Source organism: Malassezia restricta, chromosome III (assembly GCF_003290485.1).
Source record: "Malassezia restricta chromosome III, complete sequence".
Lineage (NCBI taxonomy): Eukaryota > Fungi > Basidiomycota > Malasseziomycetes > Malasseziales > Malasseziaceae > Malassezia > Malassezia restricta.
In genome coordinates, this window is record NC_040195.1 from 485,458 (window position 1) to 512,299 (window position 26,842).

Here is a 26,842-nt window from a genome sequence, read left to right on the forward strand (position 1 = left end):
ATCGTCCGGTCGAGCAGACGTACGTGGGCCAGACGTACGTCTCGGCCGAAAATGCCAAGGGTCGAGCGACTGCTGTCATTGCTGCAAGCGTGTGCCAGGGGAAGTTTGTGGGGAGTCTACCTACGTGTTCGACACACGAGAAACGCCTAGGAGTAACGCACTCAATGTCGCGATAGCGAGCATGTACATCTGCAACAAATTCGCCATGACAAAATGGGTAATTGACTGACCAATCTCGAGCCAGCTGCCTTCATCACGAATAGCGAAGAAAAAGTTGAGGGCCAGCACGTCGCCTGCGAGTGCTGCCACGACCAAGGGGATGTGCACGTCCCGCAAACCCAGTCCGCTTGCCACAATCGGAACACGGCTAGATACAGGTGCGAGTGCACGTGTCTCCAAAGGCTGCATGCACACCGCGGCTAGCACGCACGACAAGATGATAAAGGGCACAATCAACTTGAGTACGAGCAGGGCCGCCATGAGGAACGGACTAAACACCGGGACCAGGCGGTATACGGGCGACAAATAAAAGCTCGATATCGATGCGACATTTCCTGTTCCAAAGAATCCCACGTGCAAAAGCACCAAGTAGACGATGCCAACTCTAATGTCGTCCAAGATCATATTGCGTGGTCGCTGAGGTTCTTGCACCGTCACTGCTGACCGTGTGCCACTCGTAATGCGCTCGATAACAATACGATCTCGAGCCAACTCGGCCTCCATGTGTCCCCAAGCAAGTACCAGCAGCGTATAAACGGCATAAAAGAGCACTTCGTCCCGCAAGGATAAAAGCACAAAGACAGGGGCAAAAGCGAAAATGAGTAATACGAGGCGCTCGCGTACAGGCTGTGCGAGCTTACCGCGCGGACGCTGAAAACCCAGCACGAGCGGCGCGCTCATCGAGCCAAGCATGACCACCCATGCCACGGCCTGGTTGACAAACGGCAGACCCTGTTTCGTGTTGAGTGAATGCGCTGAAGAGCGTGTTACTAGCATAGAAATGACCAAGCAAACAAGCTCCATGAGCAAAGCCTGCCTGGTGCGCGGCCAAAACACGTCCGCGTCAGGCTCCTCTTCATTTTTTTGAGCAGATATTTCTTTCAGTTCATCCACCGTGCGGGCATGCATCATCGCATAGGCGTTTCGATCGCGACCGAGATAGTCAGGTGGCATGAGGAATGTCCGGGGCAAAAGATATACCAGGGAACCAAGTACAAGAAGGAGCGTGCCTCCGCCAAGGATCAGCGGAACACTCTCGTCCTTCTCGGTCGGTAGTGACATGAACCATCCGTTAGCCCCACACAAAACAGCACCAAGAAGCACAAGCACCTGATGACCTTCCTTAAAAGACATGGGTGAGGCGAATGGTAAGGAGAAGCCAAGGAACAAGAGGATGGCAGCCCATACAAGACGATGTAAATAGCCATATACGGCCAGCTCGAGGAGAATCAGACTGATGACTGCGTACGAGACTCCCTTGACGTACGTCCACATGGACTGTGCATGGCGCAGTACGTGTGCAAGAATATGGACGCGGCAGGCGAAGAGCGTCCATATCGCACCGACGGCGCCACTGTAGACAAAGTACATCCATGGTGCATGGTCCAAAGCAAATTTGCCCCATAGCAATGCAAGTATCAGGGGCGGCATAGACATAATACGAACGTTGCATGGTCGCAAAGACAGAAGGGGCTGGTCTTGGGCATACCAGGCCAAAAATGTCAGACCATACATGAAGAGCCCCAAGTAGCCACAAACGACAATCGTGCTGAGAATGGGGGCATCATAGCGGTGGAGATACTTGGCACCGAGAAGGGCATCGTGGATGAGAGCCTCACTCTCCTCCATAGCAACGTCGAATTCGCCGTCACGGACAGCCTGCTCTGCATCGGCGACGCGAGCTGCGCCAGGCAGGGTATCGCCTCTGCTTTGAAGTGGTTGAAACGGTTGAAAATGTAGCATCCGACTGGCACGGTCGACATACTTGACGCGGTACACTTCTAAAACCTGTTTGGCCGTAGCTAGAGCAGCCCGGGCGCGATATGCCGGGCTGGCGTTGAGCAGGTCGAGTGGCAGACGACCCTCGGAGTTGGCAGGAACGGGTAAGCCTAGCCATGAAGCCATAAGAGGTGTCAAATCAGCTTGTTCGACGTCAGAGCGAGCGAGAAAATCCAGACCCCAGTGCTTGTCGTAATCGGTGTACACAAATCGGCGCTGTGGGAGATGGCGCGCCTTGGGCACACCAGCGCCCCAAGCGACCAGCGGTGTGCGTGTATTATCTGGATCGCCGTCGCCGTGGTTGCCCTTACGACTCATGCCGTGGTCAGCTGTAACAAGGAATGCAGTCTTATTATCGCCGTAGAAATCTTCAAAGAGATGTGATACTTGACGCACGATTTCGTCGACCACAATAGTGTTACCGACGTACTCGGGTGACATGGGGCGGTAGGTGTGTCCGGTGGTATCAAGGCCCAGTAAGTGCAGGAAAAACAGAGTCTTGGGCTGGCGGAGGCGGGCGTCTGCCTTCGGATCACGCTGTGCACGGGAAAATACGTCACGCATGCGGTTGAGAACCCAAGTATCAAGCTCCACGGCATCTTTGGTGAAGTCTTCCGCCTCTTCATTGTACACTTGCCAGTCAACCTTATCCGGCGATGTGCCAAGCACAAACATGGGTACAATATCCGGTGAGCCGTACGCGTACGAATGCGATGACTGGTTTAAGAGTGAGTCAAACGCGAGCGGATTGATCTTCCAGCCCTTCGATACTGCGCTCATATCCTCGTACATGCCAGCAATCAGCGCCACATGCCCTGGGCGGCTCTCTGTGGGAACGCGCGTATGACTTACGCCGAACACGCCTGGGCCCCTGGCGATTGAACGCAGATAGGGTGCAGCATACGCATACAGAGGTCCCGATACCTGCCCATCCACTGTCTTTGTGCGTTTAAATGCATCGGGGTACGTGCCGTTGTATACGAGTTGATCACCTTGCACTGCGTGCTGGGCCCACGAAGGCAGACTCGCCGTAGCATGCCGTTGAAACAGCGTGTCAGCACGCAAACCGTCAGCTACAATCAGTACGAGTCGATCAGCAGGAGCGTCTCCTGTCCATGGTGCATCTGGCACAGCATTCGCTGCATCGAAACGGCGCGATGGATACACCACAGGCGAATGGAAGTACACATCAAAGATCGACCATGTGAAGATCAGATGGAAAAGCAGAGACACCACAAAAAACTCTAGTCGCCATAAGGAACGCGAGGTGACGATGTTCCCTTTAGCCATTCTCAAGGAATGACACGGTCGCTCCACAAGCGTGCAGGATCGTCACGCCAGCAGAACACGCCAACGTGCGCCTGGTTCATGCGCGCTCGGTCCAATACTATGGCCACGTGGCTACGGCGCACGCTCGGTGCATGAATTCCAAACTTGGTCGAGGTTTTCAGATTCTTCGTGTGCCAATTGGTGTCGCTGTTCCAATTCCTGGCGAGCCGTCTGGTGCTCCTGCGTCTCGGAGCGCAGGCGATTGATCATGCGAATGCCGTTCACAGCCTTGCGGAAAGTGCGCTTGGCGTTGAAAGCGTTCTTAATGTCAGGCAGAAGGTCGCGCTGTGCGTTCTCCGCCTCGGCGTTCACATCAGCGAGCCATGGATGGGCCAATGCCTGCTTTGCCGTCATGCGCTGCTCGGGATCCACCGTGAGTAGTCGGCAGATAAAGTCGCGAGCCTGTTGCGACACACCCTGCCAGTAGATAGCCGGCTCAAAGCGAAAGTCGGCAGTCAGGATGCGCTGCACTTCATCCTTTTGTGAGTCGTGATCAAACGGCGTGTAGCCACATAACAGAAAGTATGTAATGACACCCATAGCCCACATGTCCACAGGCTTTCCGTGTCCCCTGCCCGTGTCAGCGATCACCGACGTACGTCTTTCTAAAAATTTCTGGCGCCATATAGCCTGGCGTGCCGCATGTCGTACTCAGCGCGGTCATCTTGTCATGGTCAATCACGCGCGAAAGGCCAAAGTCGGCAATGAGCAGGTCCGAGTGCTCTGACCGGTCCCGGAATAGCAAATTTTCGGGCTTCAAGTCACGATGCACAATATCGCGATCATGCAGAAACTCGACCGCTTTAAGCACCGTACGGATAATGTGAGCAGCATCTTTTTCGTAATAGCTGCCACGCTCACAGATGCGATCAAACAATTCGCCGCCCTGGCACAAGTCCGTCACGAGGTACAAATTGTTCATCGTCTCAAAGTAGTCCACAAGAGACACAACCCCGCTGTTTTCTTGCGATACACGCTTCAGCGACATGATCTCATTGCGTACCATATGCTCGCGGCCACGCATGAGCTGCTTGCTGATGACCTTACACGCATAAAACTTGCCTGTCTCAATATGCACAGCCTCCTTGACGACGGCGTAGGTTCCCTGCCCCAGAGTGCGCCCAGTCTTATAGGCACATGGAACAGTAACAGGCTGCTGATGCTGCTCTTGCGACATCGCTAGACCAGGTGGTGCCGTCTTCCCGCGACGGACAACGCACTCGCCCACCCTGGGGCGCTGCGCGTGGGGCCACGCCCTGGGCCACCCTGGTTGCCTATCACGTGGCAGATTGTGGAGGTGATGACCAGGCGTGTGCCATCGAGGCCCCACGACCTGCGACGCGTCATCCCAACGCCGCTGGGTCCTTCTCGAGCATGGATTTTTTTGGGCAGCGGAGCAAAGCGCATTCAGCTTCAAACAAAAAGCCAACAGTGGTCACCACTACTACTACGAAAAAAAAGGTCGCGCCCCAGGCGCCTTCTCGCGCTCCGACAGTTAAGAAGCACAATGCATTACCCGAAGCGATCCAGCAGCGCATCCAACGCGAGCATCAGACGGCGGCAGCGGAGGCAGCACCTCCATCGAATACATCATCACGCCCTAAGAAGCGAGTCAAAAAGGCGTCTCAACCAGATGCGACCACTTCTAGAACCATGTTAGGTGACGATGACGCAGACGACACAGCACTCGATCGCATCACTCAGGGCAGCCGATCTACGCGCTCCGTATTTTCATACCATGTACCTCGTGATATTGTATCGGATGATGCGTACTCACCGTTATCTGAAGATACGCGTGCCAAGGCGACGCGGTGCATCACGAGTCGCGCACTTGTCGAAGCCTCCTCATGCCGGTATGAGCCATACTTTGACGGATTAGACGACCATCCTGTCGTGGTACTTGAGTATCCAGCCTGTGATGCAAGCGAAGAATTCCTGTTACTAGTTCCTGTTGATTCGGACGAGTACGATCCCATCTCAGACTTGCTATGTTGTGTCGGCGCCATGGCTGCCAACTATATCCCGCCCGAGATGCGCGAGGAGTTTGGCACACTCGAAAGCCTAGAGACGAGTAGTAGTGCAGGTATGCCACTGTCCAGAGTATCCATGGCCTCTCTCTCGAAACTTGATTCGAGTCACGTAACTGACCATCACGACAAGGACTCACTACCTCCGCAAGAGGAGGAAACCATTCTGCGTGCATTTACGAAAGCCCGTAATCGTCGCCATGGGCCGCTTTTTCTTCGTACCCTAGAGCGGTTCAATGCCAAAATTCGCGAGCTTAGACAGCGAGGTGTCATCGCCGCTCAGCTCCATTCCCTGGGGCAATCACACGGTGTACCCGAACATGTATGGCGCACCATTCAAGAGCAAGTGTATGCCCGTGTCGTGTCACCGCACGTCGACAAACTCAAACAATACGAGGCGTTCTCAGATAACGTATATGGTGAAATGCTTCCACCGTTTCTCAGCGAGATTGCTCGTATCGCCCAGCTTGGTCCCTCTTCTGTATTCATCGACTTGGGCAGCGGTATCGGCAACCTCTTAATCCAGGCGTCCTTGCAAACAGGATGCGAGGCGTACGGGTGTGAGTACATGCCCATTCCCAGCGACTTGGCCGAGCAGCAAATCATCGAGGCGTCGCATCGCTGGCGCATGTGGCATGTCCGAGGTGGACCTCGCGTAGAATCCTGGCAGGGCGACTTCACCACGCTGGACCGCGTCGGTCAAGTGCTTCGACGTGCGGATGTCGTTCTTGTGAACAAGTGCGTATTTTCTCTCTAACCTGCAGCTATGCGTTTCGTCCCCAAACGAACGATACACTCTCATTGCAATTTCTCGACCTGAAGGACGGTACCAAGATTTTCTCGCTGCGTCCATTTGTATCGCCTGATTTCCGGCTGACGGAGCGCACACTTTCCAGTCCTCAGGCCATCCTGCGGATGGAGCAGCACAAATACACGGGCGGCTGTGTCAGTTGGACAGCTGGCGGCGGCGTGTACTATGTACACACCGTCGACCGCCAACTTGTGCAGGACTTTGTGGCGCAGCAACCATCGGCTGGTGCTATAACGTCGTAGGAACTTTGGTTAGCCGAATGGTACATACACCACCCATATCCTGAATTTGATGCCATAGACTGTACGCGCCACTGCGTTACAGCACTCCCTAAGGGTATCTCGGAAACTGGCACGCCCTCGCTCATTAATCGCTGAGCTTGTCGGGAGGCGCCTGCACCCCCATCTCCACGCTCAGCAATGCTACCATCGGCACGCACTACACGATGCCAAGGTACGCGATCGTTTTGTAGAAACTTTAGAGCGGCTCCCACCATGCGTGAATCTGGTGTCAGGATGTTTACACGTACGCTGAGGGTATCCGATGAGCTAGTAAAATGAGCTAATGTAGTTACGCACCTTAGCAATGTGACCTGTATCAGCACAGCAGATGCGTACCATACGATGTTACGTGACCATACGGAATACGCGTTACGCATTCATACGTCATAGCTGCATAAGAAGATGGCACATACCATGAAACTCTCCCGCAGAAACTGCTAATGACATGGTGGAGTCGCTGAATTCGAAAAAAATCTCCTTGCTACATACATGCATTATTCCCAATCAGAGTCGGCTTCGTCGGTTTGTGACTCGTTTGATGCCTTGATCGCCTTGGTTAGAGGTGCATTGCCTTTGTAAGGCTCAGATGTTGTAGGCTGAGATACATCATCATCGTCATCATCCCATCGGAAACTCTCCTCATCATCGTCCATGTGCCCCCGTCTTGTGCTGCCTTTGGCGCCGGGCGCCTCCTCTGCGACAGATACATCAGAAGGGACACTTGCTATCATGGACTGCAGTTTAGAGTGCAGATCCCTGCCAGCTAGTTGCATAGCCTCACCGCTGCTCTTGACATACGTGCGAGCAAGAGACTCCGCTTCTTTGAGTGTATTGTTCCACTGAGCCCTGGTATCTTGATTTGCGCCTGTCCATGCAGATTGCAAGCGTTCCACGTGTGGATGCGCGGTCACTTTACGCAGCAAATCCCACACCCCTGTAGAAGGCAGAGAGGAGGAGGAGTTTGCAGAAGCAGCGGCAGAAGTAGGCTCTTCTTCCAAGCTTGCTTCATGATTTGATGTGTCTAATTCGTACAAGGTTTCGTCAGGCACAACGGCCCGCGACTTCTCGCGAGCGCGGTCACTCTGGGATTGAAATTGGGACTCGAGTCTAGCAAGGTGGGATCGGGCTGTTGACAAGACGCCACCATTCTTGTCTACATGATCTTGAGCCTTCAAAACAGCATTCTGAGTTTGTGTGTTGATGCCACTAAACCATGTCGACACACCTCCTACGAGATTCGACACGCGGTCTTCAATATTCTGAGCGAATTGATCCACTTTCGTGTCACGAGGATGAATCAGACGCTCATCTTCAGTCACAGCGAGTAGGGCAGCGGCAGCACTCATCGGTTCTTCCGCCATGATGGAGGAATAGAATGATCATCTTATCTCGGCGGAATTCGCACACGCCACCCGGTCGTGGAACACGCCTCCACAAATATCTGGGGGCGGACTCGGCCTGGTTTCCTCCTGTCCACCAGAACCACGAATGCTGTCTTTCCAGCATCCAAGAGCGCTTCGTGCTCTGGGTCGGCCATTGGCATGCTATACACGCACTATCCATGCAAGCTCTCGTGCGTGCAGCCAAGATCCATCCTCCTTAGTTGTGCACGGCGTCACATATGCCACAGACGACTATACCAATATCCCCTCATCCATCATGTCGCGCGTGTTTCCTTCGCCACAGCTGCCATACCGCGAACATCATCCTTTAAAGATACTCCGTGAAGAAATTGAGCGTGTCTTTGGACAAAAATACTCAGCTATCCGTGCTCCATCGCCTGTTGTCACCACCAAGCTCAATTTTGACGATCTGGGCTTCCCTGCAAACCATCCAGGTCGTAAGCCATCTGACACGTACTATGTCAACAGAGCAACGTGTTTGCGCACGCATACATCAGCGCATGAGGTATCAACGTTCCGTCATGGATATAAGCGGTGGCTACTCACGGCTGATGTGTTCCGTCGCGACGAAATTGACTCCTCACACTACCCTGTCTTTCATCAAATGGAAGGCGCTAGTGTATGGGGCTTGGATGAGTTCGGATCCAACGGTATTGTTGAACGGGAATGTGCAGCAATGGAAGAGAAGCTTCGCGCTTCTGGCATGGAAATCCATGATGATGTGAATATTGCGGAAGCGGACGGCTGGCAAGACACGCACCTTCGGAAGCATCCAGAGGCGGCGAACTTGGCGCTTCGGCACTTGAAGGCTTCTCTCAATACACTCGTTTTCGCTTTGTTCAAAAAACGATGGGCTGAAGAGGCACAATCAGGCGAACCTCTCCGCGTACGGTGGATCCCAGCCACGTTTCCCTTCACGGCGCCAAGCTTTGAAGTCGAGGTCTGGTTCCGTGGTAAATGGCTCGAGATTTTGGGAACCGGCATTGTGAAACAAAGGACCTTGGATGAGGCAGGCATTCCTGACAATGTTGGGTGGGCCTTTGGCCTTGGACTGGAACGCATTGCTATGGTGCTCTTTTCGATCCCTGATATCCGCCTTTTTTGGTCTCAAGATCCACGATTTCTGAACCAGTTCATGGGCCATGATCCAAAAAATGTCACATTCAAGCCATATTCAAAATACCCTCCTTGCTACAAAGACGTTTCATTCTGGATGCCACCGACATTCCATGAAAATGACATGTTTGAAACGGTTCGCGACCGTGCAGGTGACTTGGTGGAAGATGTCGTGTGTATCGACGACTTTGTACACCCCAAGACAAAACGGCACAGTCGCTGCTATCGCATCAATTATCGCAGTATGGACCACAATTTGGAGAACGACCAAGTCAATATACTACATGCTGACGTTCTCGAAGCCCTCGTGCAGCGCTGCCAGGTGGAGATTCGGTAAGGGTTACGTAGCCCACGTGGTCCGGTAGGCCTAATAGATAGAGCGAGAGGAATAAGCTCGATTTGGTGCGCGCTCCGTCCACTTGGGTATGAGTACCGTCTCTTTTCTGATCAAAGCGCATCTATATGCCGTCTTGGCATGCGTGCTATACCTGCTAGCATGCCTGAGTATGTCTCATCCAGTATTACAGCGCCAATACTTGTTCCTGCACAACGTGCGCTTCCCGATGTTTGCCAAGTACAGCGAGCCACATTTGTATGGTTCACTCGTCGGGCAAACGCGTAACTTGTATATCCCTTCCACTGACAATGTAACTTTAGGAGCGTGGCACTATTTGCCCAAAGCATTTTATGATGCCCATGTGAACGAACTGCAAAACACCCAGGCTGAGGCTTTAAATGCCTTGTTCGACGAAGCCTTGCGCACGTACCCAACGTATGTGTTTCTCCATGGTAATGGTCTGAATCGTGCTGCTAGCTTTCGTGTCCGGACCTGTACGGATATCGCGCAAGAACTGAACGCAAATGTGTTTGCCATCGATTACCGTGGCTATGGCGATTCGACTGGTTATCCTACCGAACAGGGTGTCGTGGATGATGCTTATAGCGCGGTTCAGTATGTTAGGCAGCGAAGCCGCTCTGCAACCGCTGATTCTGGGCCAGGTATTGCGATTGTTGGGCAGAGTCTCGGAACCGGCATCGGAGCACAGACGGCGCTTCGTATGTATCGTGAGGGACAGCATCTTGATGCTTTGATTCTACTTGCCGCATTCAAGGAACTTCGTCCCATGGTGACAGAATTTAGTTTGGGCGGTGTCATTCCTCTTCTCCGACCGCTTGAATGGCTCCCGATCAAAGACTTCCTGCTGGATACTTTCCTGCAGTACCGCTTCCACTCACTTGAGGCTTTGACTGAAATCTTAAACGGCACGAACGATCCAAAATCTGTAAATCAGCCAGTCATCATAATCATGCACGCATTGGATGATGCTGTCATCAACGTGAGCCACAGTGAGGCCATGTTTACTCGAGCTCTCAATATCACGGGAGCGACGAATACAATGTCTGGATATCATATTTGGTCTTCGAGTCTCCCGGACTTCGGCTACGTTCGCTCTATCATGAGCAAGACAGCGCGTCCGCCTGAGCATCGTGGTGTTGTGCCAAATTCGCGCTTTGTCCTTCCACGGAGCGCTCTCTTTACGTTCGTTGAATTGGAAAAAGGAGGGCACGACCATCTTCTCAGGGGGAATGTCGATGCTCTTCGACTCATGATGCCTACGTACATGCTCGGTGACGACGTGAAATAGACATGGTCTCGTAACTGTATCATTACGCACCATACCTCTGTTCAGCAGAAGTATAGATTTTAAGGGTATCAATGAAATGCCTAGGGGTCCAGCGACCAAGAAGTGACCAAGTCGGTAGGGGCTGAATGGTTGTAATGCGAACCATCCAGCACGGAAACCCGTGCAAGCATGGCGGACCTGCGCGCTCGTCACAAACCACGAGCATGTCTGGCATGGATTGCATAGGGCCAATGCGTAGCAGCTGCCTACTAACTTCACTCGTGGTGAAGCCGGACTCCCGAGTCGATTCAAGCGCTCGAGCCAGCACGGGCTTGTCATCTTTTTCGGTAAGTATGTTGACATGCATCTTAAGCCTTGGGCCATGAAACGTGGGCGAGAGAGGGCATCGCATGGCTATTGGATTCTTCTGACGAAAATCCTTCGCAGTCTCCGCACCAAAATGGATATCGACAAGCAGAGTCGGTGCCTGCTCGTGTACCTTTGGATCAGCCGTCTTGGAAAGGGCCTGGGCTAGGTATCCGTCCTCGTCGTACACGGTGAGCTCCCGCGTGCCAGCCGCTGCGCACCAGGCTGCTAGGCGGCGTACATCCTGTAAAGCGTTGTAAACTTTACATGGTTCAAAAGAAGACCATGCAAAAATAACAGCCAAATGTGGGGGCGCTCGAAGATTGTCATTGTAGGCAGGCAGTACGTCCGAAGTAGCCCATGAAGCGTGGCTAATGGTATTTAGGCATAGTTTCAAATAATAATAGATGGTATATATGGTATGACACAGAGCATACACCAGGGCATGCACAAAATGTACCATGCTGCACTCAGCCGGCGAGATGAGCAGCAAGCAATCGTCTGAGGTAGGGAACGATGGAAGCTGTAAGTGCCTTGCACCCATTGGGTGATTTCCACTGAAAATGGGGGCTAGCACAGACTCCACACAGAATTTTACGCTGGGAGCCGGGCGGATCGCGAATATCTTGAGGCGATTTTTGGTAAGCCTTGCTATGACCCTGACATACGCCTAGCCATCCCCTGATGCTATGTCGACGAGTCGCACTTTTCCTGCTGATATAGTTCAGCGTATCTGCGAAATCGTATACCTGGACAGCGTGCCGCTGTGCTCATTGCGACTCCTCGATCCCCCCACGATTCCATCAGCAGCATTCGATGGTCAAAACGTTTCTACTTCTATATACGAGACGCAGCGTGTTCTTTATGTTTTATGCCTCGTAAACCAAACATTTTATCGCTATGCCAAGCCGCTCATAAGTCGCAGAATTCAGTTCACACTTCCCTACCGATTCATGCTGCTTGTGGATGATGCACTCTCATCGAGGCAAGCTACACTATCGAATATCCGATTGATGGATTTTTCTTCCTTCCGCGCAACAGGATTGGGGCGCACGGTGGGTGAGAGCACAGAGAGACGCTTCGTCACGCCAGAGCGTTTGTACACATTGATCCATGCTAGTGCCGGTCTTGTGGCTTTTGGCTCGAGTGAGACGATGGACAGCGCTCTTTCCCTGCAAGTCTTGGAGGCCTTGTTATTACGCGACGGCGGTCCAAGTCGACCAAGTCGTGTGCGCGATGTGAGTACTGAGCGTGGCACCGGCCCAGTGCATAACGCGTTACAGAGTTTGGATCTGTGTGGCTGCATTAGCCCTCGCTTCCTCGAGGCCATGCGCGCTTTCGTTCACAAGTACTTGGAATCTGTCCCAGCCAGCAGACCCATGTATGACCTTTTGGAAGAAGAGGATGATGATGATGATGACCTGAACGTGGAGCGACGCGGCAGATCGCGTTCCATCGCCCATTCCAAACGTACTTCGCGTGATATATCTTCTCGGGTCCGCACACGAACGTTTCCGTCTATGCAGCGACTTGGATTAAAAGGTGTTTCTCTTCCACGAGATCTGCTGGCGCCATTTGTACTGGCGTTTCCCAACCTCCGACTTCTAGACTTGTCGGAAACACGCGTAGATGCGCCCATTTTGGATGCCCTAGGTCAATCTACCATTCGATTGGAGAGCCTGTCGCTTTCTCGATGTCGAGCTATTACATCTGAAAGTTTGGTCAAACTTCTGGTGCATTCACCTACCACATTTCACCTAACTGAGCTTGCTATCCAGGGTACACTATTATTCCCCACACCGGTGTCACCAGAAGACTTGTGCTTCATTTTTTCGAATGCACCATGTATGCGAAGCGGAGCCCTTCGATACCTTGACTTGGGTGGTTGTGCGCTCACGAACGAAAGTCTTAGCCTTATGCCGCCGCAACATGCTTTACTAGACCTCGGTTTAGGCGCCATTCCAGACATTACACTCGGTGCGGTGTGCTCTTTTCTCTTGCGTACCGCTCCCAACGTACAGATTCTTGACTTGTCACACAGCTGCACGGCGCATGGACCCGTTCATGCTGTGCACTTATACCATGACCTTTTGGCACCATGCACGCAAAGACCGCCAGCGTTGGAAATCGCCGAGCAGCTTCGAGCATTAGGTATTAAAAAGGACAACTCTGAACCTTGGCACCCTCCAACCAACCTTCGAGTTCTTGAACTGGGCTCCGCAGCTCTCGGCACTATTCGTGGTGGTGTGGGTTCATGGAAAGTGATCTGGGGTGCTGGTAGGCGAGGCTGGGTTGTTGACACAGCGGCTGGACCTCACCCTCAAGCATTTGACATTCCATTGCAGGATGAAGACAGCGATGACACTGATCGAGGACGAGACAGGACAATGAAGCAGCCCATGGACTTACGCCGTAGTGGCTCTCAGCTTGGCCGCACTGTCTCTGGTATTTCTCCTGGAGAAGAACATCAGCATCATCGCCCGGTGCGCCGTATCAATCACACAATATCAAATGCGCCTCATATGCCCAATATAATCACTGTTCCCAGCACACCTTTCGAGACACGGTCTCGGTCATTGTCTCTATCTACTTCAAGGGAGCCGCCGCGGGCTCGGACTACTCGAAGCTCGGGTATGGAGCCACCCAAAGTTGAATTTCAAGTGCTTCGCAATCTGCCTGCCGACCACCCTCGGCATAGGGTCTTAGATTATTTGTCTAGCCAAAGTGGAAGTGTGCAAGGCTTTATCGGGTGGCACAGTCATAAGATGGAAGTCCTGTTGGGCTACGGACTACTCGGTAGAGAGATCGGCACTTATGCGTGGTTCGCCTATCAAGCTAGCTAAAGAACATCTAATGAATTGGCTTTGTTGAATGTACAGGTTCAGATAGAAGATGGCCCATACGCTCAATTTTTGTGCGAAGATATCTTTCCAGATCATTCCCACGAGTAGTGCTTCCGCCGACAAGTGTAACACCCAAGCTGCGCTGGGCGAGGGAATCATGACTACTCGCACTGTCATCAGACTCCAGCACATCGCCGCTCTGAGTTGTATCCAGCATTTCGTTCGAGGTAGAGCCTTGAGACATAGTACTGTTAGTTAGCGAGTGCACATCACTGCGTCCTAACATGTCATCGACTCGATTTGTAGGCTCTCCGCGACGATGCCGTCGCGGCTTGTGAGATGCATGCGTGTGGTGTGACAACTTCCATATCCTCGGTATCATCGACACCCGCTCTGTAACTCGGATGCCTTCTGCCTCTAGAGACTGAATTTTTTCGGGATTGTTTGTCAGCAAGCGGCATTGATCAATGCCAAGATCTCGCAAGATGGCACTGCTAATGTCGTAGCGCCGAGCATCGGGCAGATGCCCCAGTAGTATATTCGCACTCACAGTGTCATGACCCATGTCTTGCAAATTGTAGGCAAGTAGCTTGTCAAGCAGCCCAATGCCACGGCCTTCCTGACGCATGTATACTACCACACCACGTGGCGGAACAGGTATGCCGCTCGAACTATGCGTCATGGATGTGCTGATAATACGAAGCGCTTCATCCAGCTGTTCGCCACAATCGCAGCGTTGACTGCCAATAGTTTCGCCTGTGTAGCACTCAGAATGAATACGGACAAGCGGTGATGGTGTATTTGGATCCAACGCATCCGTGCTCTGCATCAGTATAGGCTCAGAGGGCACTTGGTACGTGTCGCTCAAGCGGTTGACATACGCCCCACGTACAAGACGTTCGATAGTCGTCTCATCCTCGTGCCAAATGGCATCAAGCGACCGACTGCGCAAATGACGCGGACTGCTTAGCAGTCCTTGTTTTTGGCGCGCTTGAATCGACAGATTGTTCTGCGATGGATCGATCACCAGAGCCATATGCTCTTTATTGTCGTAATTGTTACGGTACAAGTGGCAAAAAACTTCCCCATGCGGTGTTGGAACACGTGTTCTTCCGTAGCAGCGGACTTCTAGAGGTGGTATCGAGGACTGGGACCTTAAAAGTTCTGGTTCGCGGCGAATAATTGGGGTGACAATTGCATTGGAGATGGCATTAGAATCATAAACTTCCTGCTCGTTTTCTGGCAACTTGACATTCTGTAAATTTTGTTGGATAAACATAACATCTGGGCATTTGTTCTCGTCTTGCGAGGAGTGGCTAGCAACAGAAGACGTCGAAAGTGTAGTGGCTGGCACCTTCACCGGATGCATCTCGTTCTGATGTCTGTCCACCCCATTCGATTGGTCTCCTGAAGCCACTGAAGCATTGAGTTTTCGTGTTCCATCAGAATCATTGAGCTTGTGATGGACATGCGTCAGCTGTGGTCCCGAATGTAGAGAAGCACCTGTGACGAAATCAATCGGGGGACTCCTCAATGCTGCATCGGTATCAAAGTTACGGAGAGAAAGCCCGTGCTTCTTGAGAGATTGTGCATATTCCGATGGTTTTGGTGCTTTTAAGGGCTTTGAATTATTTGTGTCGACACGATGGCATGCTGTATCGTCCACCATCGTGTCTTATACCTGATAATCTACGACCAGATAAATCAAGAAGATCCGGACTTGGGCGTACCTACGCAATCACTGGGTCTTGACACGCCAACGTCCTCTTTTACTTACGTAATCCATGGAGTTTGACAAAAAATGTTACCCACTCAACATCGATTTTAAGCGCAGCACCACGCTTCTTTTAACCCAGAGCAACATGGCGCGCCTTGACGTGAATGCGCTGCTAAATGTAGCACCTGAATCTTTTGACCCTGAAGATGAGTACCGAAATGATGTGGATGGATCAGATGAAGAACCAAGGGAGAATGATGAGAATATGTCTGAAAAGGCCGCTCGGCAGCATTATGTCGATGTAGGGCCCAGCCAGATGCGTCGCAAGGCGCGTCTTACTGAGTCAGACGTCTTAGACAAGCCACAGTATCAAAGTGTTAAAGCATCTCGTGCAGAAATGTTCGGTGATGATATGGATGGAAGCAATGGAGAGGAAGTCGATGACGATGATGATGAAAAAAATCTGGACGACGATGAAGAGCTGTATGATAACAGCCAAGAAGACGCAGAGGGAGAAGATACAGAAGAAGAAGAAAATGATGATGATGATGATGAAAATCAGGATATCAGTATCACTATGGATGGTGATCAAGTCGAGGAAGAAGACGAACAAGACGAGGAGGACGTGCAGGAAGAAAATTCAGTGCTTCACTCTGCGTCTAAAGATGGCTCTAAGCGCTTTAAACATCAGCATGTTGATGCTGCTGCTACCTTTGCCATGCAAGAACAAGAGAGCCTCTCTCTCATGGAACAGATTCGTGAAAAGCGCGCTCAAGACGCAAAGAAAGGGCAAGATGTGAGAAAGCAAATCAAAAATTGGGAGAAGACGCTACGCCTTCGTATCTCATTCCAAAAGATTCTGACAACAGTCTCGCGCTTACCGCCATCTGTCTTACTTAGTGAATATTTCGAGGAGACGCCAAATGCGCGCGACGAAATTGACGCTGCCGCCGCGGAGCTAGAGGACATCGCCACACAAATGCTCGAGCTCCGATTGTATCTATGGAAGCAGAACTTTTCCAGCATGTCCGCTGATCTTTCTAAACATGTTCGGGTCGATGCAAGCGCATCAAAAGCTCTCGAAGACTTGGAACACGTGTTAGAACCGCACATCAATACCCTTCTCACGCGATGGTCAAACAAGATTAGCTCCGCGCCACACTCTCGGAACAGTTCGAGTAGCTCACGGCTTCAGCTGCGCGCAATGAACCAGAATGTTGTGGACCAAATCCGTCAGGCATTGGCTGGAGACGGGATGGACAGGCTTGTGCAACGTACCCAAGTGTGGCGTGCCGATGACATGGACCGACTTGGCGTGATTGCGACTGCATCTCAAGAATCACGGCCGACCGATACTGAAGTGTTTGATGATAGCGACTTTTACGCCCAACTCCTGAGAGACCTAATTGACAACGCGGGTATTATGGAGACTGGAGCATCCAATGCTGCATCTGATGCATTAATGTCGCGTAAGCGAAAGCGAAATGTCGATGTACGTGCCTCCAAAGGCCGTCGGCTCCGGTATGAGGTTATGGAGAAAGTGCAAAATTTTATGCCTCCTATCCCTCGAGTGACATGGGACGATGCACAAACGGAACGACTTTTCTCTCAGCTGGCATCCACAACAACTGCATCTTCTGACACGAAGGAGCCCGAGTCAGATGAACCAACATGGTCCGAGAATGATGGTTTCCGCCTCTTGGGCTAAAAACCGTGTATTGCTTATATGTATTATAGGTTGCAATCATACATCCTGCTCAGCGATAGCGGAACGTTTCGCCACATCCCAGTACCCTGCCAATTTGGGTCCCAATAGCTCTTTAACCTTGAAGTCTGTTGGGCAGTCCACCATACGCACAGAGCCAGGAGAAAAAGTTCGTTCGCGCACAGGGCCTTCAAAAATCAAATCGCATTTGTTGCTGCTAAGGTCCACTTCAGGCTCCATGCGGCCTTCCTCTTCCTCCGGGGCATTATCTTCTCGATTCGCCTGCCCAAACTCTTTCCAATTGATGCGCACCAGCATGAGTCGTTTGTATGCTTTGAGAGCTTTCGCTGCTCCTTCAACAATAACAAGGGAGAAATGGGGGTTTGTGACGATGATCCCACTCAGATGGTGTTGCTGAGCATTCTTCCGCACCTTGAAACGGTGTGACGGGCTCACGAGCTTCTCGATGCGATATACTTGACACCACATACCTTTGGCTTCTTCCACCTTGGTTTTGTATGCACGCCTATCGCGGCGCTCTTCGTCTGTCAACATGCGCTCAGCATTTGTGCGTTCGTGCAACTCTTGGCGGGCTGCGACCTCGCGGCGCACGCGAGCTTCCACTTTAGTGGGATCAGCGATGGCTTCATTTCCAAGCACGCGCATAAGATTGGCAAGCTTGACTTTGGGCGGATCTGGTGGCAACAGACCCATCTTGATCCGATCGCGTTTGTCTTGCTGTTCAGCGGCGCGGCGCTGACGACGCATTTTTTTCATCTCTTGTTTGGTGAGAATCACTCCGTGTGGTTGCACCTTGATATTCTCAGTAGGCGGTGGTATAGGAATAGGGTGCTGCACAAGATGGTCGATGGGGGAGTCTTTGTGCTCGACGGTATTGGCGTCAGGAGGCAGATCGTTGATGGGCTGTATCGAAATGGGCACATCGTCATATGACTTGGTGGGAAGAAGGGCCATATCCCACCATTCCGCCTGTGGTGGTTCCGGGCGCTGAAAATGGTTAGTATGCGGTGCATGACTTTGTACGTACACGAAGGACTCGTTCGTCACCTAAAAGTTCGTCTTGCAGACCCACTTTCTGAGCAGTGGCTTGAATGCGCTCTTTCAAAGCATTCATTTTCTCATCACGACGTATTTGTTCGGCCTCTAAAATATACTTGCCCGGCCGGTGGAACTGAAGGGCACGGTGCATACTTTTGGGCTTAGGACCTTCGACCCTGTCTACTTCGCTCGGAAGGTACGGGTTCTTCGGCTTGACTGGTATTGGCTTAGCATCAAGAATAGAGGAAAAAGAGGAAGAAGGTGGCGGCTTTCCTGGTATTTGACGCTTGTTGGCTTGAATAGATGCAAACTTGGGTGCCAAAGAACGAAACTTTTCTTGAATGCGCGCTGCATCACCGAGAAGCAGCGGATGAATGCCCACAGGTTTGCTTTCTTGTTCACCAGTCTGTTTTTTATCTTCTAAATTATGTTGCACGGCACTTGGAGAAGACGTAGGGGCCCTGGGGCGTGGTGGCGGTGCAGATGGCGCAGATGGTAGGCCTGTGCGTTGAAAGGCTGCCATGGCACGCTTACGTGCCTCCTCGATAGATTTGCTCAAATCTGAGGAAGGTCCAGATGCATGACTGCGAGCTCGTTTTTCATGCGTCGGAACGCCTGAGCCGCCCGATGCAGAGTGTGGCCGCTTGTGCGGCATGTCCAACCTTCCGTGGGTGCGGGCGTTGCTCGAGGCCAGCATGGAGGTGCCACCCCATGCTTCATCACGTGCAGTGTTTTTTGTTCGAGAGGGGCCTTGTTAGGCTGTGTTGGTGTAAGACAATTTTCTCGTTGCCGTGTCCGAGTCGTTCTTGGAAACGACTTCTGCCTAAACCCACGTTTCCACACCAGAGCTTGGCGATGTCGGCGTTCCGTGACTCGAGTAGGCGTCAGGACACGTACAAGGCCAAGGGTGCCTTTAAGCAGGATGAGCTGCGTCGTCGCCGTGAGGAGGCGCAAGTTGAGATTCGGCGTCAGAAGCGTGAAGAGAGCATGGCCAAGCGGCGCAACCTAAACATGCACCAGATCTCCGATGCTCCTGACTCGGAAGAGGAAGAAGAAGTGATGGACGATTTGGATATGAAGATCACTTCTGAATTGCCTGCTATGGTACAGGGTGTACAAAGTGACAACCTGGACCAGCAGCTCGAGGCCACTACCAAGTTCCGGAAGCTCCTTTCGAAGGAGAAGAATCCCCCCATCGATCGCGTTATTGCTTGCGGCGTGGTACCGCGCTTTGTCGAATTCTTGCGCAGTCCTCACAGCATGATCCAATTTGAGGCTGCTTGGGCTCTTACCAACATTGCTTCTGGTACCTCGGAGCACACGCAGGTGGTCATCAACTGCGGCGCCGTGCCTATTTTCATTGACCTCCTTCTTTCGCCAGTGCTGGATGTACGTGAGCAGGCCGTGTGGGCCTTGGGTAACATTGCCGGTGACTCGACCAAGTGCCGTGACTTTGTCTTGCAGCATGGCGGTATGCAGGCTCTCTTGCAGCTGCTTAGTGAAGACCACAAGGTGAGCATGCTGCGGAATGCGACGTGGACGCTGAGCAACTTTTGCCGTGGTAAGAACCCACAGCCAGCTTGGGAGTACGTCGCCCCAGCTCTCCCAACTCTCACCAAGCTTGTATACGCCATGGATGACGAAATTCTCATCGATGCGTGCTGGGCGATATCGTACCTGTCGGATGGTGCGAATGAAAAAATTCAGGCCGTGATTGAGTCGGGTGTGTGCCGCCGACTGGTGGATTTGCTGATGCATCCATCAGCTGCCGTTCAGACACCTGCCCTTCGCTCGGTCGGCAACATCGTTACGGGTGACGACATGCAGACGCAAGTGATCATCGCCAGCGGAGCCTTGACGCCCCTTCTCGCTCTTCTATCTTCGCCCAAGGATGGTATTAAGAAGGAAGCTTGCTGGACGATTAGTAACATTACGGCCGGCTCGCCCAGTCAGGTGCAGGCCGTGATTGATGCGAATATCATTCCTCCTCTTGTCCACATCCTGAGCCACGCCGACTTCAAGACAAAGAAAGAAGCTTGCTGGGCTATCAGTAATGCCACGAGTGGTGGACTGCAGCAACCCCAGCAGGTGCGTTACCTTGTGTCGCAAGGATGCATCAAGCCGCTGTGCGACTTGCTCAAGTGCATGGACAACAAGATTATTCAAGTGGCCTTGGATGGTCTGGAGAATATCTTAAAGATCGGCGAACAGGACAAGGAGGCGCTGGGTCCTGGTGCTACGAACCAGTATGCGATGTACATTGAGGAGTGTGGTGGTATGGTGGCTATTCATGCCCTGCAGAACCACGAGAACTTTGACATTTACAAGAAGTGCTTCTATATTATGGACAAGTACTTCCCTGATGATGAAGAGGACCAGGACACAGGCATTGAAGCACCGCAAGTGAATGATACAGGAGCATTTGCGTTCCCATCATCGGTTGCTGCGCCCCAGACTGGATTTCAGTTTGGCCCGGCACAAAACATGTAATAGAAGCCAGGAGCACGTCAGAGGGTCCGTACTGTACAATAAAGGTCCCATAGACTACGGCGCGTGTCTGCCTCGCCTGTCCATGCGTGCAAAAAGGGTTGCATAGTGATCGGATGATATGTACAACGAACAGCTACATGTATGAGGCACGTCACAGACTGCTATCGCTTTGTCTGTCATCGTCGCGCGAGCGTATCGAGGACCGATCTGTCCATGCACCCGGCAATGATTCGCGCTTAGGCTCTTGCGCAGCAGCCTCGGAATGCGCACGGGCACGGTTGTAACACACGCGCTCAGCCTCCTGAGCTGATGTCGATGCGCTATTGCTTCGAAGTCGACGCAAGTGTGATGACGCAAGAGCCATGGAAAAGTGGGACCGACTGTGTTGATCTGACGCAGGCTGGTCTAATCGATAACGTTGCTTATTGGAGGGCGAACCGAAGGATGAGAGCATTGGGATGGAGGGTGGTGGTGTTGGTGCACTGGTTGAGCTTTTTGGGTATGAGCGATTCCGCGAGGAGAATGAGTCAAGCCGTGATGACGAGGCATAGGACGCATGTCCCGGATCACCATCGCTTTGCACATGTTCATCAAAAGTTTGTGTGTTGCCTCGACGACCAAACAAATTGGTGAGACTCGCCCTGCTGCTGATTCTTGGAATGCGAAAAGATGGAGATAGTTCATCCAATCGAGGTGTCGAGGGCGATGAAGGGAATAAGGCATTTCGGATAGAGATCGCCGGATTGGAGGCTTTTTCGATCAGAGTAGGGATACTAGTGCGCCGCTTGAAATCGTAATGCACAGGCGAGCTTTGCGATGACCCAGGCATGGCCGATTCGCGCGACGGTAGCACATCCGTCTCCAAATGTGGGGATCGACTTTGGACGCTTTCGCGCGTGAGCTCGAGGAGACTTTGATCGTTCCAAAGAAATGCAGACTTTGTCGCTGCTGGATCAATACGACCTTCTTTTCCGTACAATTGGATCCATTGCTTTAGCAGCGTGGTACATTGCAAGTGCTGATTGAGTGAGGCCAGCGACTCGGGTGTCTGCATATCGCGGTCCAAAGGCTGTGGTCGAGCACCATGTTGGAGAAGTGCGCGCACTGCATGCAAATGCCCATTAGCAGCGGCAAAGTGTAGAGGTGTGGAGCCTTCCACACCAGGTCCGGCCACTTTGTCTTTCCCTTTTAGTATATTGACGTCGGCCCCATAGGCTAGTAGTACATTGATCACAGGCACGAAGCCCATACAAGCGGCCACGTGCAACGGCGAAATGCCATGTATGGTCTGATTTACTTGTTGGCCATTTTCGAGCGCAAATAGGACTAGTGATACGTCGCCTGCGCCGGCCGCCCGGTGCAGACCGAGACTTTGCAGCGGTGGCTCCCTAAGGTGTGTGGGTACATCGGGGCTACTGCAAGAGGGCAGCGAGGGCGAGGGGCCGGCTAGGTTATTCCCACTCGGTCGCACCGAGTTCCGACGCATTCAATAGGGAGTATGTGCGAAGAAAAACGTCCGACTGAGGTCTAGCGTTCGTAAAAGGTGGGGAAAGCCTAAAGGTACTTGGCCCGATCGCAGCGATTCGTCACGCTCCGACTTCTCCGCAACACCCGATTCGAAGCGGTCCACAGCAGTTGTGATTACTAAAAACAGGTGGCTGTTGTGCAGGCAAAGAGTGTGGTCTATGAGCGCTTTTTGAACAGATGGGCAATGCCGCGACGACGACTAGAGAGACTGGTGCGATCCGCACTTGTGTGAATCGAGCTAGCATCCGTCGCAGGATGGAACTGGTATGCATTTGAATTGTCCACCTCAAAGTGGCTTGTGTTCATGGGGTCCTTCATTGGTAATTCACGCTGAGAAGCGCCGCCTTTGTCTGGGGCGTCAGCGCCTTGCATTGCGGACTGCTTACTTGCACTCTGTTGCGCATATTGTTGCGCAACTTCCTCTGAAGATGGCTCTTTGTCGTGATGGGTGCGAAGACCAACTTTGCTCATAAGCTGCTGGCCAAATGACATACCGCCAGTAGCCACGCCCTTGCCGAGGCTGCCGATGCCACCGATCACGCCCTGAGCCATGTTGCCCACCATGTTGCCATATTTGCCAACAATGTTGTTCAAGTAGCGTGGATGAAAGGTAAGGCGCACTGTAATGGTACTTTCCGGCAGCGCGCCTTTGCCAGTCAGCTGGTACGTGCGCTCGTGTGTCTCGAAAGGCTCGAGCTCTGCCAGGTTGACGTAGGCAACGCCAAGCGGATCTGAGGCACTAACTTGGTCCCAGTCACGCACATTGAAGCAGTATTCGTGCGTCAGGCGTGATTTGATGAGCACTTCAGGAAGCACCTCGTTGAACTTGGGATTGAGGTTCCGCTTGACTGTTTTGGATCGAGCGAGTGTGACACCATTGTCCTGGAATAGCACATACGGGTCCGACTTGCCACCAGCATCAGCTGACTGCAAATTAGAGCAATGAAGCAGCTCGATGGTCAGAGCACCCTGATTCACGACGCTTTCGACCGGCTCCAAATGTATGTTCATAGGAATGTAGCGGCAGCTGATAAGAATTTCTCCACCGCCAGCAGGCATGGGAATGCCTTCACCAGAGGCCACCTTGCTAGAGCTATCCATGCCGCTCGCCGCAACGTTCTGACTCATGTCGGAGACTTTGCCAGACATCTTGGAGTGATCATCACGGTAAAAGCTCTTACCCTTGTCAAGTATTGCATTGGAGGCACCCATGCCCTTTTCTAACATGGCACCGGGTGCATTAAGAAGCATGGTTTGGTCGATTGAGCCATTGCCTTCAGTCGGAACAAGCACAATCTTGGCAGGCTCTTCCAGCGTGCGCTCCAACAGCGACCTCGTCGAGCATGTGTACTCGGCAAAAATGTCGCTGTCACGGCGACCTGTGCGAAGACGGAACCATACATTCGACACATCGAGCTCTCGAATGACTGCCTCACCGACTTCATCCCACTCGTAGTTCTTGCGGCGCTCAGTTGTGTGCGCAGGCCAATAACTGTCATCAAAGATGACCTCGAGCTGGGCGCGCTGACGACGAATGTTACCACTGATAATGTTGAACACAAGCACACCAGATGGGCAAGAAAGGAGTTGTTCCTTCGTCAGAACCAAACCTTGATCTTCGTCCTTGTCGTCTTCATCCCGCAGATTGGCATCACCAGCATGAGACGCGGCACCAGCCTCAAGCTTTGCATCTGGTGAGTCGAGGGGTGAGCCAATGCCAACGTTCTGCTGAACCCCAGCCTCTCTGTAACGCTGGGCCTCAAGGCGTTTGTTCTGCTCGACAAAGCTGGCACCTTCCACGTGCATGGCTGGAATGAAGTCGACGTCAAAGTCCAAGACTCCTTTCGTGGTTCCGTTCGGCTGCTTTAGTGGCTCACGATACGCTTTGCGACCTGTGCTCCGATACTGGAACGCGTCGTCTTCCGTGTCATAATCAGCATGCACACCGACTGGCACATTGCAGTACCCTAACGAGCGGTCTGCCGTGCTATTCTGGTAGTCAAATAGCTCGACCCGCACAACCTCGGCCAGGGCATGCACAGGTGCATACAGGATCTGGTGCCAGTCAGGATTGAGGTTATCGTCCATCACAGCAGAGCCGTGGACTGGCATGTTGTTCACACTCAGCATGACGTACGGATCCGACTTACCGCCCGACAGTGCCTCGACATTTTTGACATCGCGTGCGCCACGTAGCCAAAATTTGAGTATACCAATAGCTGGACGGTAGCTGTTACTGCCGTTGATGCTGCCGGACATAAGGATAGGTTTGAACTGAGCCGACATGCGCATACGAGCTTCGTTCTGACCAGGAAAAGGAAACCAGTCTTGCTTACGCTTCGTAGCACTGATCAGGTCATCAACCTTGACGCTCATCGATGCCACGACTTGGTCCATCGTCAATTTGTTAGAGTCAACCAGCTCCACTGTGATAACGCTACCGAAGCGCTCGATCACCAGAAACTCAGTGACATCATCAAACACAGGGTCGTTGGTGTTTTTGATCACGCCTGTTTCTTTGATGACCTTCTTGTTGAGTAAGAGGCGCGCCTTGACACTGAGCTGCTGCGAGACCAGCACCTCGGGCTTGACGAGCTTACGCGCCTGGTGCATAGTCAGGCGCATGACACCAGCAGCCACCTCGGGCAAGGGCAGCAACTGACCATTAGGACCCACTTCCGGCTTCATAATCGGATAGTAATCAAGCGAGTAGCTCAACGCACCCACGGGCGCATCGCTGTACATAATGGCCTTGTTCATACGGCCCGGCGATGGGTTTGTGTTAAGCGTCGAGAGATCAAAACGCGTTACACCAAGACGCGAAGGAGGCAGCACCCCGTTGTCCTCCATGGGCGACATGGTCAGCAGACCCTCGAGGTTCTTGAGCAGAATATACTTGGTCTCACGGAATCTGGGACTCGGGTGCGCTTCACGCGTGCGTGTACGGTCAATCTCGGGGCCTCCATTGAGTGATATGGACACATAGGCACGCGGCACACCACCGTCAATTTGGAGACGCTCCAAGTTTTGAGCGTGCCAGATTGTGACCTGCAGTACACCGCACGTTGCGTCGAGAGGTGTGCCTGACAGCATGTCTTCCAAATTCAGCGTGAACTGGTTCGGACTGTACATCATAGGACTCAAGGCAGAGTGAACCTGGTTTTGGATGAAGCCAGAGAGACCAGGGAGAGCCGACACATCGAGTCCAAATTGGCTTCCACCGATAGGCTTGAGCTCGTAGTCGAATGAAGGCGGTTGAATAAACGACAAGTCAACCGTTTGCACGTGGGGAAAGCTGCTTATCAGCTTGAGGCGAATACGCATCATTCCCACGAAGCTCATGTTCTCTAGCAGGATCGGCATGCCTGCACCAACCATGCCTTTACCCACGCGCACAGTAAGTACAATCTTGGGGTTGATGCGGGTCGAGGCCTTATGCACAGGCATGTCTTGCACGTCATTTGGCGTGAAGCTAAACTTCCAGTCCATGATAATCACGTCGTCTTCCGTGTCGACAAGAGTGCGTACAGAATCAACTAAAGGCGCTTTAGTTCCGAGCGTGAAAGTTGTTAGACTGAGCGAGTCTAGGAAAGGAGGACAGTTGTCTCGCAGCACTGTGTCGACTTGTTGAATGATGGTGGCGGACAACACGGGTTCATAAATGAGCCAGAAGCGCGACAAGAAATGATTCACCCAGCCGGCCGACTCATTTTCGGAAGCCATACGATGGCGAGCAAGTTCGCGCACCACGTCGTCACGGCACCGCTGACGAGTGCGGCGAATGCTCGTCGTGTAGTATGTAGAAGCCACAGCCGCCACAATGATAGCAAGCGATATTCCACCGCCCATGCTGGTGAAGATGTAGGTCAAAGCCACAGCTCCGACGATGGCAGCACCATCGAACCACAGATAGCCGTAGTACAGGTCACTGAAAAGTGTGTTCACCAGAGCCGTGTCACGTAAACGGTCCAGCTGTACATCGATTTCACCAGGCTGCAATCCTTGCAGATAGCGTGAATTTGCAATCCATCCTACCTTGTACCATTCAGGTATGGAAAGGGATGGAGCACCAGCTGGTAGTGCGCCGGGTACGAGTACACCGTCCCCCAACTGACCCTGCTGACGACTAGCCTCATCGACATCTTTTAGTGAGACATTAGGACGAATACGCACGCCATTCATGTCAGATGGGACAGATCGATTGAGCTTCACTGCTTCAGCGAGCTTTTGCTGCTCCATGTGCTCAGCGAACTGACCGCGTGGTTTGACTTCATTTTGGGCCTTGAGAGCAGCACGAGCCTTTTCCTCAGGGCTCGCGTTTTCTGAAAATACATCAACGTTAGCTCCCTCAGCCTCTAGATTATCTTTCAAATTGTTCTGCAGATCTTTAGCATCAGGAACATCTTCTTTCTTATCCCGAGTGAACAGGTTGTTCACCATGCCAGCGTGGTTGATAAAGGCTGCTGCGTTCGCGATGTGGAGACGACATTTGGGATGTTGACAGATCGCCAGGCATGCATATGTCTAGTAAATATTAGGTAACTA

The 26,842-nt window shown here is 52.4% G+C and overlaps 15 protein-coding genes across 15 annotated transcripts; 6 read left to right on the forward strand and 9 right to left on the reverse strand.

The window, feature by feature from the left end:
- Positions 1–120: 120 nt before the first annotated feature.
- Positions 121–3,288, reverse strand: MRET_1894 (protein involved in GPI anchor synthesis; the record flags this gene model as incomplete). The annotated part of the gene is made up of 1 exon (XM_027628521.1): positions 121–3,288. The coding sequence occupies one exon, from the start codon at positions 3,286–3,288 to the stop codon at positions 121–123; it is 3,168 nt and encodes a 1,055-aa protein (XP_027484235.1).
- A 111-nt stretch (positions 3,289–3,399) lies between these two features.
- MRET_1895 (calcium/calmodulin-dependent protein kinase I) lies at positions 3,400–4,504 on the reverse strand (the record flags this gene model as incomplete). Its single annotated transcript, XM_027628522.1, has 2 exons — positions 3,400–3,898; positions 3,927–4,504. 2 exons carry the CDS (start codon positions 4,502–4,504, stop codon positions 3,400–3,402), a joined length of 1,077 nt encoding a protein of 358 aa, XP_027484234.1.
- A 197-nt stretch (positions 4,505–4,701) lies between these two features.
- MRET_1896 (histone-lysine N-methyltransferase, H3 lysine-79 specific) lies at positions 4,702–6,407 on the forward strand (the record flags this gene model as incomplete). The annotated part of the gene is made up of 2 exons (XM_027628523.1): positions 4,702–6,092; positions 6,119–6,407. The coding sequence occupies 2 exons, from the start codon at positions 4,702–4,704 to the stop codon at positions 6,405–6,407; spliced, it is 1,680 nt and encodes a 559-aa protein (XP_027484164.1).
- MRET_1897 (methylated-DNA-protein-cysteine methyltransferase related protein) lies at positions 6,394–6,893 on the reverse strand (the record flags this gene model as incomplete). Its single annotated transcript, XM_027628524.1, has 6 exons — positions 6,394–6,410; positions 6,436–6,669; positions 6,695–6,713; positions 6,744–6,757; positions 6,783–6,836; positions 6,860–6,893. 6 exons carry the CDS (start codon positions 6,891–6,893, stop codon positions 6,394–6,396), a joined length of 372 nt encoding a protein of 123 aa, XP_027484236.1.
- A 47-nt stretch (positions 6,894–6,940) lies between these two features.
- Positions 6,941–7,807, reverse strand: MRET_1898 (uncharacterized protein; the record flags this gene model as incomplete). Its single annotated transcript, XM_027628525.1, has 1 exon — positions 6,941–7,807. The coding sequence occupies one exon, from the start codon at positions 7,805–7,807 to the stop codon at positions 6,941–6,943; it is 867 nt and encodes a 288-aa protein (XP_027484230.1).
- A 127-nt stretch (positions 7,808–7,934) lies between these two features.
- On the forward strand, positions 7,935–9,302 carry MRET_1899 (phenylalanyl-tRNA synthetase alpha chain; the record flags this gene model as incomplete). The annotated part of the gene is made up of 1 exon (XM_027628526.1): positions 7,935–9,302. The coding sequence occupies one exon, from the start codon at positions 7,935–7,937 to the stop codon at positions 9,300–9,302; it is 1,368 nt and encodes a 455-aa protein (XP_027484229.1).
- Positions 9,303–9,390: 88 nt separating this feature from the next.
- MRET_1900 (abhydrolase domain protein 12) lies at positions 9,391–10,611 on the forward strand (the record flags this gene model as incomplete). The annotated part of the gene is made up of 1 exon (XM_027628527.1): positions 9,391–10,611. The coding sequence occupies one exon, from the start codon at positions 9,391–9,393 to the stop codon at positions 10,609–10,611; it is 1,221 nt and encodes a 406-aa protein (XP_027484708.1).
- A 22-nt stretch (positions 10,612–10,633) lies between these two features.
- MRET_1901 (dehydrodolichyl diphosphate syntase complex subunit NUS1) lies at positions 10,634–11,419 on the reverse strand (the record flags this gene model as incomplete). The annotated part of the gene is made up of 1 exon (XM_027628528.1): positions 10,634–11,419. One exon carries the CDS (start codon positions 11,417–11,419, stop codon positions 10,634–10,636), a length of 786 nt encoding a protein of 261 aa, XP_027484707.1.
- A 226-nt stretch (positions 11,420–11,645) lies between these two features.
- On the forward strand, positions 11,646–13,799 carry MRET_1902 (uncharacterized protein; the record flags this gene model as incomplete). Its single annotated transcript, XM_027628529.1, has 1 exon — positions 11,646–13,799. One exon carries the CDS (start codon positions 11,646–11,648, stop codon positions 13,797–13,799), a length of 2,154 nt encoding a protein of 717 aa, XP_027484331.1.
- Positions 13,800–13,806: 7 nt separating this feature from the next.
- Positions 13,807–15,468, reverse strand: MRET_1903 (GTP cyclohydrolase II; the record flags this gene model as incomplete). Its single annotated transcript, XM_027628530.1, has 1 exon — positions 13,807–15,468. One exon carries the CDS (start codon positions 15,466–15,468, stop codon positions 13,807–13,809), a length of 1,662 nt encoding a protein of 553 aa, XP_027484330.1.
- A 193-nt stretch (positions 15,469–15,661) lies between these two features.
- Positions 15,662–17,224, forward strand: MRET_1904 (protein AATF/BFR2; the record flags this gene model as incomplete). Its single annotated transcript, XM_027628531.1, has 1 exon — positions 15,662–17,224. The coding sequence occupies one exon, from the start codon at positions 15,662–15,664 to the stop codon at positions 17,222–17,224; it is 1,563 nt and encodes a 520-aa protein (XP_027484712.1).
- Positions 17,225–17,260: 36 nt separating this feature from the next.
- On the reverse strand, positions 17,261–18,935 carry MRET_1905 (U4/U6 small nuclear ribonucleoprotein PRP3; the record flags this gene model as incomplete). Its single annotated transcript, XM_027628532.1, has 2 exons — positions 17,261–18,229; positions 18,270–18,935. The coding sequence occupies 2 exons, from the start codon at positions 18,933–18,935 to the stop codon at positions 17,261–17,263; spliced, it is 1,635 nt and encodes a 544-aa protein (XP_027484711.1).
- Positions 18,936–19,135: 200 nt separating this feature from the next.
- MRET_1906 (importin subunit alpha) lies at positions 19,136–20,770 on the forward strand (the record flags this gene model as incomplete). The annotated part of the gene is made up of 1 exon (XM_027628533.1): positions 19,136–20,770. The coding sequence occupies one exon, from the start codon at positions 19,136–19,138 to the stop codon at positions 20,768–20,770; it is 1,635 nt and encodes a 544-aa protein (XP_027484710.1).
- A 151-nt stretch (positions 20,771–20,921) lies between these two features.
- MRET_1907 (ankyrin repeat domain protein) lies at positions 20,922–22,256 on the reverse strand (the record flags this gene model as incomplete). Its single annotated transcript, XM_027628534.1, has 1 exon — positions 20,922–22,256. One exon carries the CDS (start codon positions 22,254–22,256, stop codon positions 20,922–20,924), a length of 1,335 nt encoding a protein of 444 aa, XP_027484709.1.
- Positions 22,257–22,453: 197 nt separating this feature from the next.
- On the reverse strand, positions 22,454–26,737 carry MRET_1908 (lipid-binding protein; the record flags this gene model as incomplete). Its single annotated transcript, XM_027628535.1, has 1 exon — positions 22,454–26,737. The coding sequence occupies one exon, from the start codon at positions 26,735–26,737 to the stop codon at positions 22,454–22,456; it is 4,284 nt and encodes a 1,427-aa protein (XP_027484322.1).
- Positions 26,738–26,842: the final 105 nt, after the last annotated feature.